The 20,192-nt window shown below is 48.6% G+C and overlaps 1 protein-coding gene across 1 annotated transcript in view; it reads right to left on the bottom strand.

Moving 5' to 3' along the window:
- Positions 1–20,192, bottom strand: part of C4H11orf49 (chromosome 4 C11orf49 homolog) — a 242,936-nt gene that overhangs the window by 173,038 nt on the left and 49,706 nt on the right. The window contains exon 2 of the mRNA XM_030199487.1: positions 14,300–14,402. Within this exon, the coding sequence (XP_030055347.1) occupies positions 14,300–14,402 (103 nt within the window). The remainder of the gene's footprint in view (positions 1–14,299; positions 14,403–20,192) is intronic.

Genomic DNA, 20,192 nt, shown 5'->3' with positions numbered 1-20,192 from the left:
GCCAGCGTGTGAAAGTGGGAAGGTGGAGCTAAGCAGATGCATGCGCATTAGGCGCCGATGCGCCTTATTTTTCAGAAATCTATTTGGGAGAGCCAGTACGGAGGGCTGTCAGGGAGCTGAGGGCGGGCTCAGAGCGGGGTGAGTAGCAGCGGAAAATACAATTTTTTTTGCTACATGTGGGGAGGAGGCAGGCGGGGAAGGTCACAGCTTGGCTGGGGAGGCTTAGCGTCCCCAAGCCTCTTATACGGGGCGCCTATGGGTTAAATAGTCAATATTCTCAATGGTGAAGGGTAGAGATAGTGGGGTTCCCCACAGGGGTCTGTGCTGCAACTGCTGCTTTTTAACATATTTATAAATGATCTAGAGATGGGAGTAACTAGTGAGGCAATTAAATTTGCTGACGACACAAAGCTATTCAAAGTTGTTAAATTGCAAGAGGATTGTGAAAAATTACAAGAGGACCTTACGAGACTGGATGCCTAAATGGCAGATGACGTTTAATGTGAGCAAGTGTAAAGTGATGCTTGTGGGAAAGAAGAACCTGAATTATAGTTACGTAATGCAAAGTTCCACATTAGGACTCACCGACCAGGAAAGAGATCTAGGTGTCATTGTTGATGATACATTGAAACTCTCTGCTCGGTGTGCGGCAATGGCTAAGGAAACAAATAGAATGTTAAGTATTATTAGGAAAGGAATGGAAAACAAAAGTGAGGACATTATAATGCCTTTGTATCGGTCCATGGTGCAACCGCACCTTGAATATCATGTTCAATTCTGGTCACCGCATCTCAAAAAATATATAGTGGAATTAGAAAAGGTGCAGAGAAGGGTGACGAAAATGATAAAGGGGATGGAACAACTTCCCTATGAGGAAAGGCTGAAAGTCTTCAGCTTGGAGAAAAGACGGCTGAAGGGAGATATGATAGAGGTCTATAAAATAATGAGTGAAGTGGAACAGGTAGACGGAAATCGCTGGTTTACTCTTTCCAAAAATACTAGGACTAGGGGGCATGCAATGAAGCTGCAAAGTAGTAAATTTAAAATGAATCGAAGAAAATATTTCTTCACTCAACGTATAATTATACTCTGGAATTCACTGTCAGAGAATGTAGTAAAAGCAGTTAGTTTAGCGGGGTTTAAAAAATATTTGGATGGCTTCCTTAAAGAAAAGTCCATAGACCATTATTAAAATGGACTTTGGGAAAATCCACCGCTGATTTCTAGAATAAGCTGCATATTGTGCTGTTTTGGGATCTTGCCAGGTACTTGGATTGGCCATTGTTGGAAACAGGATGCTGGGCTTGATGGACCTTTGGTATGTCCCAGTATTGCAATAATTATGTACTTATAACAAATATAACTTGCCCTGAGTTATATCCTATATAATAATTTGCACCTCCAACATTCTACGTCTGGATGCCTGGGTTCGTAACATCCATTCCCACTCATTGCCCCGCCCTTGCATCAAAACGTACTGACGTCAGGGGGCGGAACAATGATGGGGAAGAGAACGCTGGAGGCGAGATGATGTCAGGAGGAGAGAATCTAGGGACATCGAGGGGAGGGAGGGAGGAAGGGAAGGGGAGGGCAGGGGAGAATTGATGGACATGGATGGGATGGGAGGACAGTCATAGGTGACCTTCCCCTGGCTGCTGCCCCCCCCCCCCCAAATGCAGGGCTGCCTGGCACAGCAGCGCTGCAGCAGGGCAGCTTTCAGACGGTCCCTCCCGCCCTCAGCTCCCCGATCGACAGCCCTCCTCTCCGTTCCTCCCTCCCTTGCGCGTTTAATCCTTTTACTATCAGGCGCAGTGATGGCAGTGAAGAGGACAACACAGCGGGCTCGCCTCCAGCTTCTCCCTTCCCTCACATAGTGTCCCACCTTCTGCGATGATGCATTTCCTGTTTCCGCAAGGGCGGGACACTGTGTGAGGGAAGGGAGAAGCTGTGTTGTCCACTTCCATCCCTGCGCCTGAAAGTAAAAGGGTTAAACGCGCAGGGGGGGAGGAAGGAATGGAGAGGAGGGCTATCAGGGAGCTGAGGGAGGGCAGGGAGAATCGCTGGACAAGGATGGGAGGGGAGGGGGAGAGATGGCTGGAACTGGAGAGGAGGGTAGGGGGAGAAGAGAGCCCTTGACAGCACAGGAGGCAAGGGCAGGGGAGAGAGGAGAATTGCTGGACATGGATGGATGGAGGAGAGGGCAGGGGAGAATGGAGAGTTGCTGGACATGGATGGATGGATGGATGGAGGGGAGGGCGGGAGAGAGAGAATTGCTGAACATGGATGGATGAATGGAGGGGGCAGGGGAGAGAAGAAATTTGCTGGATATGGGTGGATGGAGGAGAGGGTTGAGGAGAATGGAGAGTTGCTGGACATGGATGGATGGAGGGGAGGGAAGTCAGGAAGGCGATGCACATGGATGGAGGGAAGAGAGGAGAAATGCTGGACATGGATTGAGGGGAGGGAAGAGAGGAGAAATGCTGGACATGGATGGAGTCTACGTGCTCTTTATCTTTTAAAAACTACTATAAATAAAAATCACAAAAAAAAAAAAGAAAGATTAAAAAAAAAGGTAAAATTATGTCTTACCTGATAATTTTCTTTCCTTTAACACAGTAGATGAATCCAGGAACTAGTGGGTTGTCCGCCTACCAGTAGGTGGAGATAGAAACCATCCTCACTATGAAAAACAGAGAACCAAATAAAAACTTCAAAATAACTGCAACTTGATCCAGAAATCAGAATCCTTTCCGTGTTCCCATATCTGTCTGAACTCTGCAAAAGAGAACCCGGAAGGAAAAAATGGCCACACTGCGCGGAAAATGAAAAAAACGTTGGCTGAACTAGGGAGGGATCCTGGATTCATCTGCTGCGTTAAAGGAAAGAAAATTATCAGGTAAGACATAATTTTACCTTCCTTGTCACTTGCAGAAGATGAATCCAGGAAGTAGTGGGATGTACCAAAGCATTCCTTAAGTAGGATGGGAAGCCGACGCTCCCCGCGCCAACACTCCCGCCCCAAAACTCGCATCCTCCCGAGCAGACACGTCTAGCCTGTAATGCTTTGCACAAGTATGACAGGACGCCCAAGTAGCCACCCGACAAATCTCTTCCAGAGATAAGGCCGACGCCTCAGCCCAAGAAGCCACCTGTGCCCGAGTAGAATGCGCCTTCAGGGCCACTGGAGACGTCCGCCCTTGTAGCAGATACGCCGCTCCAATGGCTTCCCTAATCCAGAGAGCCATGGAAGCCTTAGAAGCTGCTCACCTCTTTTCGATCCCGACAAGAGCACAAAGAGATGATCCGAGCGTCGAAACTCGTTAGAGATCTGCAAGTACCAAAACAAGGCTCTCCGCATGTCCAGGAAACGTAGCAAGGCAAACTCCCCCGGATAATCCTCTCTTCGAAAAGACGGAAGATAAACCGCCTGATTGACATGGAAAGCCGAAACCACTTTAGGTAGAAACGACAGCACCGTCCGGATCGACACCCCTGCTTCAGAAAACTGCAAAAAGGATCTCTGCAAGACAAAGCCTGAATTTCAGAAATCCTCCTAGCCGAAGCAATGGCCACCAAAACCATGACTTAAGTGTTAGATCCTTCTCAGAAACCTTATTCAATGGCTCAAATGGTGGGGCCTGGAGGGCTCGCAGTATCACATTCAAATGCCACGCCGGGCACGGCTGCGCAGAGGAGGCTGAAGCCGAAGAGCCCCGCGTAGGAAACGTACCACATCAGAGTGAGCTGCTAAAGAGTAACCGTCCAGTTTGCCCCTAAAACAAACTAGCGTGGCCACCTGCACTCAAAGGGAATTATATGCCAATCCCTTTTGAAGACAATTCTGAAGGAACTCCAGAATAACCGGAATGTCTGCCCGAAAAGGCGATTCAGCACGCAAAGCACACCACGCGAAGAAGCTTTCCACACTCGCGCGTACACTGCTGAAGTAGGACTGCTTCCGTGCCCCTAACAGAGTGGCAACGACTGGTCCTGAAATCCCTTCTTCCTCAGCTGCCACCTCTCAATAGCCAGGCCGTAAGACCAAAGCGGGAGGGATTTCCCATCTGAACTGGCCCTTGATGCAGCAGATCGGGAGTCACCGGAAGTCGCAATGGTGGCTCAAAGTGCTTGAACAAGATCCGCATACCACGGCCTTTGGGGCCAGTCTGGGGCCACTACAACAACCGGCCCTGATGCCGCCCTATGCGGCAAAGAACTCTCCCTATCAGAGGCCATGGAGGAAAAACATACAGTAGCTGTTGTTCCGGCCATGGCTGGAGAAGAGCATCCAATCCTGCGGATCCTGACTGCCGTTTGTGGCTGAAGAACTGGGGAACTTTGGCATTGCAAGCCATGGCCATGAGATCCATTACTGGTCTTCCCCAACGTTGACAGATCAGCCGAAAAGCCGAGTCCGACAGCGTCCATTCCACTGCGTCCAAAAGAGTCCAGCTGAGAAAATCTACTTGAACATTGTCTTGACCTGCAATGTGTGCTGCCGACAGACTCTGAACATGCACTTCTGGCCATACTAGAAGACGAGATGCTTCCACTGCCAAGGGAAGACTGTGAGTGCCCCCCCCTGCCGATTGAAGTAGGCCATCGTCGTGGTGTTGTCCGAGAATACACGAACCGCCTGCCCCTGCAGAAGGTCCTGAAAACTCTGCAGTGCATTCACGACTGCTCGCAACTCCAGACAATTTATCGACCAAGTCACTCCGAGAGGGGTCCACGATCCCTGGGCTACTCTATGAAGACAATGGGCTCCCCAGCCCGCAAGGCTGGCATCCATCATGACTACCACCCAATTGGGAGATGCCAGAGAAACACCCTTCTGCAAACTGGCTGACCGGAGCCACCATGCGAGACTGTCCCTGGCCTGGCTCGACCAAGGAAGGCGTCGTTGATAATCCAGCGACATCGGTGACCATCTGCTCAAAAGGAAATTCTGAAGAGGCCGCATGTGAGCCCTTGCCCATGGAATGACCTCCAAGGTCGCCATCATGGAACCAAGGAGCTGAACATAGTCCCACACTCGGGAGCGCGTCAACTCAATAAGGTCCGGACCTGAGAAAGCAATTTGATCTTCGACCCTCAGGGAGAAACATCTTCCCACGCTTCGTATCGAATTGCACTCCAAGATACTCCAGACTCTGAGTAGGAACCAGATGACTTCTTGCCCATATTGACCACCCAACCTAAGGGATTGCAACACCGCAATCACTCGGTCAGTGACCATTCGACTCTCGCTGCTGTCATCACCCGAATCAGCCAGTCGTCGAGATATGGATGCACTCGAATCCCCTCCTTCTGCAGGAACGCCACCACCATCACCATGACCTTGGAAAAAGTGTGTGGGGCAGTGGCCATTCCGAAAGGAAGGGCCCGAAATTTGGAAGTGCTGACCCAGCACCGCAAATCTGAGAAATCTCTGATGGGGCTGCCAAATGGGAATGTGCAGGTAAGATTCCCTCAAATCGAGAGCAGTCAAAAACTCGCCTGGTTGAACAGCAGTAATAACTGCCCTTAATGTCTCCATGCAGAAGTGACGAACCAGCAAAAACTGGTTTACTTTTCTGAGATCGAGAATAGGCCGAAAAGCCCCTCCCTTCTTTGGAACCACAAAGAAGATGGAGTACCGACCTGTGCGCCTTTCGAGAGGAGGAACAGACACGATAGCCCCTATCTATAGCAGGTCTCGCAAACACTGCAGAACCGCTGTCCTCTTGGCCCACGATACACAGCGGGACTCCAGAAAAAAGTCTGTGACGGGAGAGAAGAATTCTAGCTTTTAACCTTCTTGCACCACACCGAGGACCCACTGGTCCGAATTAATTATGGCCCACTCTGGAAGAAACAGAGAAAGCCGACCACCAATCTGCTCTCCTCCCGAGTGGACCTGCGCCCCATCACTGGGAGGCCCGAGAAGGAGCCCCCTGACGAGAGGGGGGTCCAGCCGGACGCTTCTTGTTGCGAAAGGAAGAACGCTGCCCAAAACGAGGATGCTGAAAGGCTGTGTTGGATCGCCCCGGGCGATACCGTCGTGTCTCTCTGAAACGTGACCTCGAGGCTCCCTGCCTGGAAGTAGACTTGTGTCTATCCTCCGGAAGACGCTGAGATTTGGAGTCCCCCAAATCTTTAACAATCTTTTCTAGGTCTTCCCCAAAAAGCAATTTCCCTCGGAAAGGCAATTTAATGAGCCATTGCTTAGAGGCCATATCTGCGGCCCAATAACGGAGCCACAGAAGACGCCAAAAGGAAACGGTCAAGGCCATGAGTTTGGCCGAAGCACGGACCAAATCATACAAGGCATCCGCCAAGTACGCCAGCCCAATATCCATCAGCGACATCTCAGGAGTTCCCGGCATATCAGACTCTGAAATCGAATCCATGACAGAATGTAGCTAACTGAGACAAGCTCTAGCCGCGTAAGAACTACAAACAGAAGTTTGAAGTGTCAAAGCGGCCACCTCAAGGCACGTTTTAAAGAGGCCTCTAGCCGTCTGTCTTGCATATCCTTAAGTGCCACACCACCTTCCACTGGAAGAGTAGTCTTCTTAGAGACCGCTGTCACGAGGGAATCCACCCCAGGTAGAGCAAACTGCTCTAAACGGTCCGCTGAAACCAGATATAGCCTGGCCATAGCCCTGGCTACTTTCAGCCCCTCATCTGGATCCGCCCACTGGGCCGAAATCAATTCTTCAATAGCTTCATGTAGCGGAAAAGGCCTTTAAAAGGTCATCTGGTACTAGCCATCTTGGGGTTGACCGCCTGAGAAGCTGCAACCTCAGGGTCCTCTATATTCATGGCTTCCGGCACCTGAGAGATAAAGGAGGACAACTCCTCCTTATGGAAAATCCTCACAGCGGAAGAGTCCTCCAGTTGGTCAGTGAGGACACCGTCCTCCACGTCATCTATCCCTGTCTGCTCTGAGAGAGCCACCACGGAGGGAGCTGCAGGCGACTGTATGCAGGACCCCTCTTCAGACCCCAAAGAAAGCCTAGGCTTTTTAAGGGAGGAGAAATCCTCTGGGGAAATCCCCAAAATCTCTTGGTTACCCCCTGAGAGGATCAAAGGCCAAAGCTGTCGCAGCCGCGTGAGGGAGGGGGGCAAGGCCCTTTTCAACAAAAATGCCTGATGGAGTAGCAAAATAAACTGGTGAAAACCCCTCCCCCGTAATGGAGGAGGTCGCAGCCAAGGCACTTGCACCACCGCCCACAGTGCCAAACGACCCCCCCCCGACTCCCTATCAGCAGAGAAGCTTTGCCAAAAAAACCGCTACCGGAGCCGGCTCCTCGACCGATCGCAAAATGGCACGAGAATCGCCAGTCTCCGGGTGGGAAAGCACGCTGTCGGGGGGGGGGGGGGCACCGCTTCGTCGAGTCCCGCCAAATCAGCGCACCCTGCGCTGCAAAGGCCCACCGCCGAACGTCGTTTCCCGCATCGGGAACAGTGTTTTACTGCCTCCGCTGCCATCACCCGCCCCCGAACAGGAACCCAGCAGGACTTACCCCAGACTGGGAAAGCGCGGGAACTGACAGCTGAGCCGAAGAAAAAAACTCTCCAACTCCACTTCGAGGCAGGCTCAGACAAACAGGCAACAGAAAACAAGACTCGGACAGCAGTAACACAAACCTGCTCTCAGCAAAAACAAACTTCCCTGTGCTTGTCTGTTTCTCTTTTAAATAAATTCTATGGTTCTCTTTTTTTTTTTTTTTTTAGTGAGGAGGCAGAAACAAATAGGGAAGGAAAGGAACAGCAAAAGCCTGTTCAGAGGGAATTTGAGATGCATTGTAAGCCACTTTGAGTCTGCTTCATGTGGAAAAAAGTGGGGTATAAATGTTCATAAAAAAATAAAGGGGACACCACCAGTCCGCCACCCCCGGCTCAAACTGGCCACCGGCCCAGAAGCACCCTCAGAGGCCTTGGGCCCAGGAGCTGGAGAAAAAGCCGTCCACCACCTGCTGAGATAGAGACATACTAGCTGGCCGTCTGGCATCACTGCCTTTAGTTTGTTTATCTCTATCTCCACCTGCTGGTAGGCGGACTTAACCCACTAGTTCCTGGATTCATCTGCTGCAAGTGACAAGGAAATATAGATAAAACAATCCGTATCTCATACCCCTGGAGCATATTACTCATTATACACCCTTCCCAATTATTACTTATCGTGACAGAACATTTCTCCCAACGGTTCCCTTAAAAACATTATCACCAAGAGGAAGTGACATCACCGCTGGCAATGGCAGCTTAGCTTCAGAGCTCCCGCTCCTCGCAACGACTAAAAGATACTAACAGCAGCCATCAGACTTTTTGAAAGCCTCTAGCATGTCCCCCGAAGACACTAACCTGACTCGCCATGAATAAAGCGCAACCCGCGCTGAACAAAGACACGGAGAAGCCTGCAGGCGGCGGGGCAAACAAAAACCCGAAGTGTCACGAGGCATTGGCGCAGGCCTCACCCTCCGACTCAGACTCAGCCCTATCGATGGCGGAATCGCGGAGGCCCCAGGCAAAAAAGGGCGTGTCGGGTGAACTTCGCCAGATCCTCTCAGGTATCCAGGCTGATATACAAAAATCTAAAGAAGAAATACTGGACCGGATGGAGGTACTGAGCTCGGACCTCCGTGAGCTGGGGGGAAGAGTCGAAGATGCGGAGATGCGGCTGGAAGAGCACGCGGAGTCTTTGACTTCCCATGAGGCGCAATTGAAAGAATTGGATCAGAAAGCAAAGGAACTGACCTACAAAATGGACGATTTAGAGAATCGAGGGAGGCGGAACAACCTCCAATTCCGAGGTGTTCCTGAAGGCGGTGAGACGGAGGATGTCCCGCAAATAGTGCAGACCCTGTGTGCTAATCTGCTGGGTGCGGAGGCGGCAACAGTAGCGATAGAGCTAGACAGAGCACACAGAGCTCTTGGCCAGAGACAGGAAAATAGAGCGCGAGATGTGATTGCCCGATTCCAAAAATACGAAGTCAAAGAGCAAATACTTGCCTGCGCCAGGAAGAAACAGGACCTGGAGTTTGGAGGGGCTAAAATAACTGTATATCAGGACCTCTCGCAGTTCACCTTGCAACAGAGACGCCAACTGAAGCCAGGCTTGGACATCCTAATCAAGGAGCGGATCCCATATCGGTGGGGTTTTCCCTTTTCATTGAATTTTACTGTAAAGGGGGTTAAATACAGAGTTTACTCACTAACTGAAGCGTGGGCATCCCTGTACGTGGCGGGCCTGGTGACTTCCAAGGCGCCTCCGGGCACGGTGGCGCCAGCAACCAAAGTAAAATTACAAAAATGGCAACGGATCCCCGAATCCGCCAAGAGGAGCAATCCAAAACGGAAAACTGCGGCAGAAGCGACCTGAGCTCTGGTAAAGTACTACAGTCGGGGTCTACAACACGAACTTTGCCACTTCTGCGGTGGTCGGAGGGAAGACGGACAAATTTGTGGTAATTAGTGAATAGTGACAGTCGAGTCATCTATGTCTTGCCATGTTTCCGGTATACTTAGATGTATTATATTCAAGATTCTTGCATGCATTTCTGCTGAATGTTCTGGGTGAAGTAATTGGGAGGGGAATGTTAAAGGATGTGCGGGTATGATAAGAGGGATGAACGGGGGGGGGGGGTTAATTAAGGGTATAATGGGAGATGGGGTGTAAATAATGGATGTTCTTAATAAAGGTAAGCCCAGAAGGGTTCTGGGCCATGGTGGATGGCTGATGGGCATAGGGGAGGGGGTGGGGGGGCTGGGTGGCCTGGGCCGGGTTGGGTCACTTTCTCCGTTCCCACATAGGGGGTCTACAACCTCTGGTTGGTGTTTGGATGAGGGGTATATAGGGGGGTTACAGGGAGGAGGGGGGGTAGTGGACCTTAGTAGGGTGGTAGGGATTGGACTCGCACAATACAGGTTTTGGGAGGTGCAGATGCAGGTAGGGGGTTATCCTGCAAGGCTTGCCACAAGAAGTTTTGTTACCTAAAAATGAGTGTGGACCTAAAGATTTTATCATACAATGTAAAAGGGTTGAATATGCCCCAAAAAGGCAGAAATTATTTAAGGAGTTCCAACAGCTGAAGCCACACATAGTTCTGTTGCAGGAGACGCACCTTCGCCGAAGGCATGAGAGACTTCTCTCCCATCCTAGCTATCCCAGGGCCCTTTTTGCCTCCTCCACTGAAGGCTCCAAGAAACGAGGCGTGGCGGTGTTGTTTCATAAGTCAGTATCACCCCACATAGTGAAGACCAAACGGGGCCCGGGCGGGCGTTTCTTGTTCCTTCACATAGTTATAGACCAGGTAGACCTAACTTTAGCTTCAATTTATGCACCTAATGAACACCAGGGGGCCTTCTATTCCAGGGTCAAGCACCTCCTAGCTACTTTCGCACAGGGATCCATAATCCTGGGGGGGGGGTGACTTTAATGGAGTTATGGATCCGGTGATGGACCGGTCCGGGGTAACCCAGCAACCCGTGAGCAGGGACTCTCTCGCCTTGGGCTCTCTAGCACATTCTTTGGGGACTTTGGATGTGTGGCGGCTGACTCACGAACATGTGAGGGACTATACATACTTCCCCGCAGTGCACGCCTCCTATTCACGTATCGACTATATTTTTCTTGATGTAGCACTGTCAGAAAGGGGCCCGACTGCAGGTATTGGTAGTGTGACTCTATCCGACCACGCGCCGGTGTGGGTCACGCTGCCAACTATCAAAGCGGAGATCAAGGATCAGAGATGGACTCTTAATGCGAGTGTACTACAAGAGGGGGAGGTTGTTGAGGGATGTAGGAAAGTGCTAAAAGAGTACTTGCAGCTTAATAGGGAGTTGGGTCCCCCTCTTTGTGTAGTGTGGGACGCTATGAAAGCAGTGTCTAGAAGATACTTTTTACAAATAGCTAGCAAGCGGGCTAAGATCCGTAGGAATCAACTGGCCCACTGCTTGGACAGGATGCGGACTTTAGAGGCGCAACATAAGGCGGGTGGGTCTCAGAAAATCCAGGAAGAGCTGCGAGCCCAGCGTCTCCTGCTGGACTCTATTTACTCAGAGCACTTAAGCCAGCTCCAGTCAAGAACGAAGGTACGTTCATACGAATTTACAAACAAGGCGGGCCGCCTCCTGGCCATCAGGCTGCGCAGGCAAAAAATGGAAAGAGCAGTAACCCACATCAAGGGGAGGAGGGGAGATACGCTGAATACTTCGGAGGCCATAAGGCAGCATTTTTGCGAATTTTATCAGGAGTTATACGCCCGAGAGATTAACCCTTCAGCTGAATCTATTTCAGAATACTTAGCGGAGAGTGATCTTGCCTCCCTGACAAACCAACAGCAGGCAATCCTTGAGGAGCCAGTCACTCCAGTTGAAATCCAAACAGCCATCCAGCATTTGCCATCTAGTAAATCCCCTGGATTGGACGGGCTCCCCAATGAATTTTATAAGAACTTTGCCCCTGAATTGGCTCCACTTCTGGCTGACTTGTTTAACCAAATAGGGCAGGGGGAGTCGTTGCCGGCCTCCATGCTGGAGGCATGGATAGCGGTGCTCCCTAAGCCGGATAAGGACCACACGGAATGTAGTTCTTATCGCCCCATATCAGTACTAAATGCGGATGTTAAGATACTAGCTAAAGTTTTGGCCAACAGGCTGGGCCCGCTGCTACCAGCGATTATCCATCCCGATCAGGTGGGCTTTGTTCCCTATAGGAAAGCGGCGGACAACACGAGGCGTATGGTCAACTTACTGCACCTGGCCAATAGAATGAGAAGGCCTATGTGTCTCCTCAGTCTAGACGCCGAAAAGGGTGCACTGGCCATTTATGTACAAAGTGATGGAGACTTTTGGGATAGGGCCACGGTTTCGTGGGTGGATTCAAGCATTTTACAGCTCGCCCAAAGCATGTATTAGAGTTAACGGGGGTAATTCTGACATGTTCACCTTACATAGAGGCACCAGGCAGGGATGTCCCCTCTCTCCACTGCTGTTCGCCATGGTCATGGAACCTTTTGCATCCAGGGTCAGATCCAACCCGGGTGTCACTGGCATTACTATAGCAGGGAGGGAACACAAGTTGTCCTTATTTGTAGATGATGTGTTGTTATTTGTTACCCGCCCTCTGACCACCTTTCCTGGCTTATGCGGGATATTGAAGAATATTCAGTAGTATAAGGATTTCGAGTGAATATGTCAAAATCTGAAGCCCTAAACGTGACGCTCCCTGGGGAAGAAGTGGAAGCACTAAAGTCCTTGTACGCCTTTAGGTGGGCTAGTAAGGGCCTGCGTTACCTGGGAGTGAACATAACGGCTAAACTCTCTGAACCTTTTGCAGAAAATTACAAGGGGCTGGCCCGAGCACTCACTGAAGATATGGACAGGTGGGGTGACCTTGAGCTTTCCTGGTTTGGCTGTATAGCTGCAGTTAAGATGAACATCCTACCTCACCTGCTATACTTATTCCAGGCACTTCCAATTAAGATGCCCCGCAAATTTTTAGCTGTAGTACAAGACCGTATTGTGTGTTTTATTTGGGCAGGCAAACGCCCGAGATTAGCGCGGGCTTTTCTGTATCAGGATAGGAACAGGGGAGGGCTCGGGGTCCCCAATCTGGCTTGGTACTACCGGGCAGTACAGGCACGTGCGGCCGTAGAATGGTTCCAGGACTACCTGGATCGTCAGTGGGTACACTTGGAACAATATACAGTAGGCGCTCGGCCCTTGGGGGCGATTATGTGGCTCCCAAAAGCACACAGGTCTTTGGGCGAGGGCCTATGCCCGTCTATCTATGCCACATTATCTAACTGGGATAGTCTTTTTCCACATCGCCGATGTACATTGTCTCGTCTGTCTCCAATAGCATATAACCCAATGTTTTACCCGGGGACGGAATCTGGAGCATTTACCAGATGGTATGAGGGAGGCTTGCGAATATGGGGACAACTGTATGAGGGGGAATCTCTTATGTCCTTTCCAGAAGCCCGAGAGAAATTCCCGACCATGGGGAATGATGAGTATGCTTACATACAACTGTCTCACTTTCTTAATACACGGGCAGTCCAGAAAGTGATGAAAAGGGAACAAACAACCATTGAGCAAATCTATGAGGGACCAGCCATGACCAGGGGGATGATATCACGCCTATACCAAATTATTAATAAACAAACACCTCGCTACTCCCTTCACAGGAAGAGCTGGCAGAGGGAGCTGGGCATGGAGCTGGAGGAGGAGGCATGGGAGAGAATGGAGAGGGCCCGAGGCGGGGGTGTCGTCTATGTACCTTTTAGAGAGGAATGCCATTAAGTGCTGTTTAGATGGTATATGCCATCTGAGCGCCTCAGGCGCATTTACCCTGAGCTGTCGAGGCTGTGCTGGAGGGGTTGTGGCTCCATGGGTTCTATGAGGCATATATGGTGGAACTGTGGGAAGATTAGGGCTTTTTGGAAAGCGATCCGCAGCAGACTGCAGGTGTGGTTGGGTGGCCTGATCCCATGGCACCCAACCATCTTTTTATTCTCAGCTAAAGTAGCAGGCTTTTCTTACACCCAACAAACTTTGATGCATTACGCCACATGTGCAGCCAGAATTGTTATAGCCGCCTGCTGGAAACAGCCTATAGTTCCACCGCTAGCCAGATGGCTCCAAAAACTGGGGTACGTTTGTGAGAAGGAAAGGCTAGTGGGTGAGAGGCGCAATCAAACAACTAAGTGGCACTCTATATGGGATGCCTTTATCTGTCATGTACAACCACGATGATGTTTTGGGCTGGAGTATAGTGCGAGTTCTGTTGGGGGGGGGAAGGGGAGGGGGGAGGCTGGGACAGAGGGCAGGTCAAGGGTATAGGTTATGTTTAATAAAAGTTTAAAAATTTATAAAGACTGGAGTTCTGAAGGTAATATATGTGTTTAGGCACAATTGCACACAAGTGAAATATACTGAACCCGAATTGTTAACAACGGGAGGCGTGATGTGTTAGCAATGGCCAACTGTTATACATGACTTGTGTTAAGTTACCATGAAATGTAAGGTGAGGTTCATTCTGTATTGCTCTGTTGGATATTGTATTACTTGTCAATAAAGACTTCATGCAAAAAAAAAAAAAAAAAAACATTATCACCATTACATGATAACCTTGCTAGTGCCCATTTGTGTGAGAAACGTGCCTTTTTCACTAGTATATATATATATATATATATCATGTGACTGCTTCGCTCCTATCAAGTGAACCGTTCTGTGTCACGTCACAAGTCATACTTTTCTGAGTTACTTCTCACATTTCCAGGTGTACTACTAGGCCAGAGGTACTTACTATTCTGTAAAAAACCTGGCGATGCCATATTGACAGACCTCCTCTTTGTTCTCCAGCAGTTGGCTCACTGCATCCTCTATATATGTCAAGACATGCCTTTGGGCTGCAAGAAATACAGAAAACGAGAGATGAATACACACAGAAATGTTGGCAGAAGAGACCTGAAAGATATTTGCCACAACTAAAATATGGATCCAACCAGCATTACAACCATGCAACGAGAAAAGGGAGAATGCCATATAAGGGACAGTTCCAGGGCAGGACTTCTAGTGCATTAATAGACCATGATGATAAAGAGTGGGCAGCAGCATGAAGCCTACTGATCTAAAACTGAAAAGATCAGACACGTGTCCAATAAAACTAAACAAGAAAGAAAGAACTACCACCAGTTGTAAAACAAAACAAAGTGTACACTGGGTTGTATCTTTATCACACTCAATTTTTTTTTTTATAATTCAGGAAACTCTGCTTGTGCAGAATTACTTTCAATCACAATTATTCAACATTTCTGTACAAAAAACATTAGAGCAATCCTTACAATGGCTGCAGTGCTATCTTACATTCTCATTTACAGAAAAATAGCGTACTGTAAGTGGAGGAAATTATTTTGGGGGGCAGAAAGGTCAAGATGATTTTATAAGCCTAGACTTGAATGTGTAAATGTTGTTCTGTACAATCAAGTTGGTTATAAAATTTCCCTTCAAATGACTGTGCACCCAAAGACAGTTTGGAGGGAAGGCGATATGGCTGGTTTACTGAAATAAGGAGGGAGTGGACAAAAAGTTCAGAAGTGAAATTTAGCCATTTCTTAGTGGCAAATTGAGATAATGGCTAACAGAAGTTGGAAGAGCTACAAGTAGTTGAAAAGTAAATTAGTCACAAAAATCATATTTAATGCAACTGTAGCCTGTGATGACTGTAAAACTTTACAAAATGGGTATTTGTACAGCGCTGCGTAACCCTAATAGCGCTCTAGAAATGTTAAGTAGTAGTAGTGAACTATCATGTATGTAGACATACAAGCATATATATATAAAAGCAGACACTCAGTAAACACAGCACCGAGAATATGAGGGTAAGTCTATGACAGGCTGCCCATTATTACCCAGATTCTATATAGTGCGACATAAGTTGCGAGTGCTAATCCGGTCATATTCTGGATTTGCGTGCACAACTTAATTAGCTAACAAGCCAATCAGAACTGATAATTGCCAATTAGCAAGCAATTGACACTAATTGGCATTAATTTGAATTTACGTGTAGAACTAAGCGTATTCTGTAAGGTGATGCGTGTAAATTCTAAGATGCATAGATGAAAAATAGATGTGGCCATAGACGTTTCTAAAAACTATACACGTTGTTATAGAATACTCTGGGTCTGCACCTAATTTAGGCATTGGCATTTACACCAAGTTTTACTTGGCATGACTGCCCGCTACTAAATTTAGTTGCGTAGATGGGCGCTGGGCGTATTTTATAAACCACGCCTAAATTTAGATGTATTTTATAGAATATACCTAGGTGTATTTTGTTCGGTGCCAATTTTTCAGATGTGATATATAGAATCTAGCTCTATATGTGCTGGGTTATGGCACCCATTTTAAGTTGATTGTCTAAAGAAAAGTAGGTGCAAATGGCTGAAAATATGCATACATCAAGGCGTGATCACTCATACTTGCCCTATAGCTGATGTAAATACTCACACCTACATTAGCATATACATAAGTAAATGATAGAATTCTATAATTTACCTGTGTGCTCTGCTCAAATTCCGTAACACACACACCAGCAAAGCATGCACCATCAAATCAAGGAGCATACTTTGCCACTAGTTGGTATTCTACTAGATGTCATTTATACAAAAAAAGTGACTAAAATGCCACTATTTATGTGCCTTTCTGCTGTCTAGAACTGGGCAGCTCCTTATACAATTATCTCCATACGTGTACGTGTTCCCAGGGGTAGAGAATGGGTTGACCAGGGGTGGGACTGGCACTACAAAGTATATATACCAATATCTACCAACCTACCTGAAAACAGATGTAATTGTGCAGGAGCTTATACACTAGTTATTTTATAAAGGCACATGGGTAGATATGTCATCTTTACAACACAGGTGCAACAAAGTCAGTGGAGGATGCTGTGGAAATACACACTCTAGAAACCACCTTTTGTAGATAATGATTCAGAGGGACTAAAAAAAAAAAGGACCAACTAAATAGTAGCAAATCACTGGGGTCTGACGATATTCATTTCAGTTAAATATGAACTCAGTACAAAATTGGGAACCTGTTACTGGCAATCTACACCTTATCACTCAAATTTGCCTCTGTACCCGAGGACTTGAGGGTGGTCAATATAATGTTGATTTTCAAAGGGGGTAACTACACTCATAGTGTATTTAGATTTTCAGAAGGTATGTGAAACAGTCGCTCATGAAAGACTCTTTAAGAAATTAAAAAGACATTGGATTTGAGGCAGTCTTACTGTCGGTCACCTACTGGTTAAAAGATAAGAAACAAACTGAGTGACCGAATGGTTAATTTTCCCAATGAAAGGGGTACACAGTGCAGTGTCTCATTTTCACTGGAACTGGTATTATCTTACATAGTAATTAAACTGGAAAAGGGAGCAACAAATCAATTGATCACATTTGCAGATAACATGAAAATATTCAAAGTAGTTAAAATAAAAGTAACCTGTGATAACAGAAAAAGAATGTTGCCAGATTAGAGAAGTGTGAAACTTAATGTGAACACATAAAGGTGATGCACAGGCAGTGGTGTGCTGGAGCCGGCTCGCACCGGCTCGCAAGAGCCGCTTGTTAAATTTTGACAGCTCTTGCGAGCCGGTTGTTGTTGGGGGCGAGCCGGCTCCATTGCGGGAGGTAAGCATGGCAGGAGGGCGCCATCACTGGCCATACTTACCTCCCCTGCCGCTCCGAAGCATGCACAACCATGTCCTTCGCCCCCCTCCGTCTTTTTTGAATTACCTCCGTCGAAGCGCCGCCATTTAAAGCCCTGCTGCGTGCTGGCTGGCCGTCTCCAGGCTTCCCCTGCTTGATTCGGATGATGTTCGTGCCTTAGTCCCGCCTTCGCGAAAAAGGAAATGACGTCAGAATGAAGGCGGGACTAAGGCACGAACATCATCCGAATCAAGCAGGGGAAGCCTGGAGACGGCCAGCCAGCACGCAGCAGGGCTTTAAATGGCGGCGCTTCGACGGAGGTAATTCAAAAAACACGGAGGGGTGGGTGGGAGCGGCAGGGGAGGGAGGATAATCGCTGGATGGGTAGAGGGGGGCAGGGGAGAGACCTGCTGGGCATGGGTGGGTAGAGGAGGGCAGGGAAGAGACTTGCTGGGCATGGATGGGCAGAGGGGGGCAGGGGAAAGAATTGCTGGCCATGGATGGGCAGAGGGAGGCAGGGGAGAGATTTGCTGGCCATGGATGGGCAGAGGGGGGCAGGGGAGAGATTTGCTGGCCATGGATGGGCAGAGGGGGCAGGGGAGAGAACTGCTGGGCATGGATGGGCAGAGGGAGGCAGGGGAGAGAATTGCTGGGCATGGATGGGCAGAGGGAGGCAGGGGAGAGATATGCTGGCCATGGATGGGCAGGGGAGAGAATTGCTGGGCATGGATGGGCAGAGGGGGGCATGGGAGAGAATTGCTGGGCATGGATGGCAGAGGGAGGCAGGGGAGAACTGCTGGGCATGGGATGGGCAGAGGGAGGCAGGGGAGAGAATTGCTGGGCACGGATGGGCAGGGGAGAGAATTGCTGGGCATGGATGGGCAGAGGGGGGCAGGGGAGAGAACTGCTGGCATGGATGGCAGAGGGAGGCAGGGGAGAGAATTGCTGGGCATGGATGGGCAGAGGGAAGCAGGGGAGAGAATTGCTGGGCATGAATGGGCAGAGGAGAGAATTGCTGGGCAGAGGGGGCAGGGGAGAGAAGAGAATTGCTGGGTATGGATGGCTAGAGAGGGGCAGGGGAGAGAGGACAGTTTCAGGACATGGATGGCAGGGAGAGCAAGAGAAATTCTGGACATGGATGGAGGGGAGGGAAGGGAGAGAGAAGAAATGCTGGACATGGAGGGAAGATAGAGGAAGGAGATTAGATGAGGGAAAAGGAAGTGAGGAGAGAAACTGCACATGGATGGAGAAAATAGGAGGAAGCTGGATCCACTGTACAGTCAAGTATGCGGAGGACCAGAAATGAAGAAGAAAGAAGGAAAGAAAAGAAATAAATGGAAAGGAAGCCCTGGAAACGGAGTCAAGGGAACAGATAGAGAGCAGCAGAATCAGATACTGGACCAGCATGATCAGAGAAACAAAGTCACCAGACAACAAAGGTAGAAAAAAAATAATTTTATTTTCATTATAGTGTTTGGAATATGTCCACTTTGAGAATCAGGTGCTGAACGTTAAAAGTTTATGTTTATTTACTTATTTATGGCATTTTATCCCATATTAAACATGAATTAGATTGGAACCTGGGATCATTTAATTTTTTTTCCTGGAGAGAGTAATGTGTTGGCCGCTGCCCCCCCCCCCCCCACTGGGTATAGCCAGCTCTGCAATTGTTTTTTTGGGGGGGCACAGAGGTGGTCGGGGGGCGCAGGGGTGGACGGGGGGCGCAGGGGTGGACGGGGGGGGGCGCCGAGGTGGACCGGGGAGACAGCCTGTTGTTAAAAATTTACCAGCACACCACTGTGCACAGGGAAAAATAATCTTAACTATAGACAGATAATGGTAGGTTCCATATTAGGAATCACCACTGAGGAAAAGGATCTTAAAATCATTATGGACAATACATTGATGTCCTCGTCTCAGTATGAGACAGTTGTCAAAAAAGCAAATAGAATATTAGGATTTATTCAGAAAGGAATGGAGAATAGAATATTATAATGCCCCCTTATAGATCTACGGTGTGATCACATCTTGAATATTGTGTGCAATTCTGGTCACACTACTGGAGGGGCTGAAGATAGGACCTGAAGTGATGAACTGGATTAGGAACTAGTTGACGGACAGACGACAGAGGGTGGTGGTAAATGGAATTCGCTCGGAGGGAGGAAAGGTGAGTAGTGGAGTGCCTCAGGGATCGGTGCTGGGGCCGATTCTGTTCAATATATTTGTGAGTGACATTGCCAAAGGGTTAGAAGGTAAAGTTTGCCTATTTGCGGATGATACTAAGATCTGTAACAGAGTGGACACCCGGGAGGGAGTGGAAAACATGAAAAAGGATCTGAGGAAGCTAGAAGAATGGTCTAAGGTTTGGCAATTAAAATTCAATGCGAAGAAATGCAAAGTGATGCACTTATGGAATAGAAATCCACGGGAGACGTATGGGTTAGGCGGGGAGAGTCTGATAGGTACGGGCGGAGAGAGGGATCTTGGGGTGATAGTATCTGAGGATTTGAAGGCAACGAAACAGTGTGACAAGGCGGTGGCCGTAGCTAGAAGGTTGTTAGGCTGTATAGAGAGAGGTGTGACCAGCAGAAGAAAGGGGGTGTTGATGCCCCTGTATAAGTCGTTGGTGAGGCCCCACCTGGAGTATTGTGTTCAGTTTTGGAGGCCGTATCTTGTTAAGGATGTAAAAAGAATTGAAGCGGTGCAAAGAAAAGCTACGAGAATGGTATGGGATTTGCGTTACAAGACGTATGAGGAGAGACTTGCTGAACTAAACATGTATACTCTGGAGGAAAGGAGAAACAGGGGTGATATGATACAGACGTTCAAATATTTGAAAGGTATTAATCCGCAAACGAACCTTTTCCGGAGATGGGAAGGTGGTAGAACGAGAGGACATGAAATGAGATTGAAGGGGGGCAGACTCAAGAAAAATGTCAGGAAGTATTTTTTCACGGACAGAGTAGTGGATGCTTGGAATGCCCTCCC

The sequence above is a fragment of the Microcaecilia unicolor genome, chromosome 4 (assembly GCF_901765095.1).
Source record: "Microcaecilia unicolor chromosome 4, aMicUni1.1, whole genome shotgun sequence".
In the NCBI taxonomy this organism is placed as follows: Eukaryota; Metazoa; Chordata; class Amphibia; order Gymnophiona; family Siphonopidae; genus Microcaecilia; species Microcaecilia unicolor.
The sequence above is the reverse complement of the archived record's forward strand: the minus strand, read 5'-3'. Positions and strand labels throughout refer to the sequence as shown.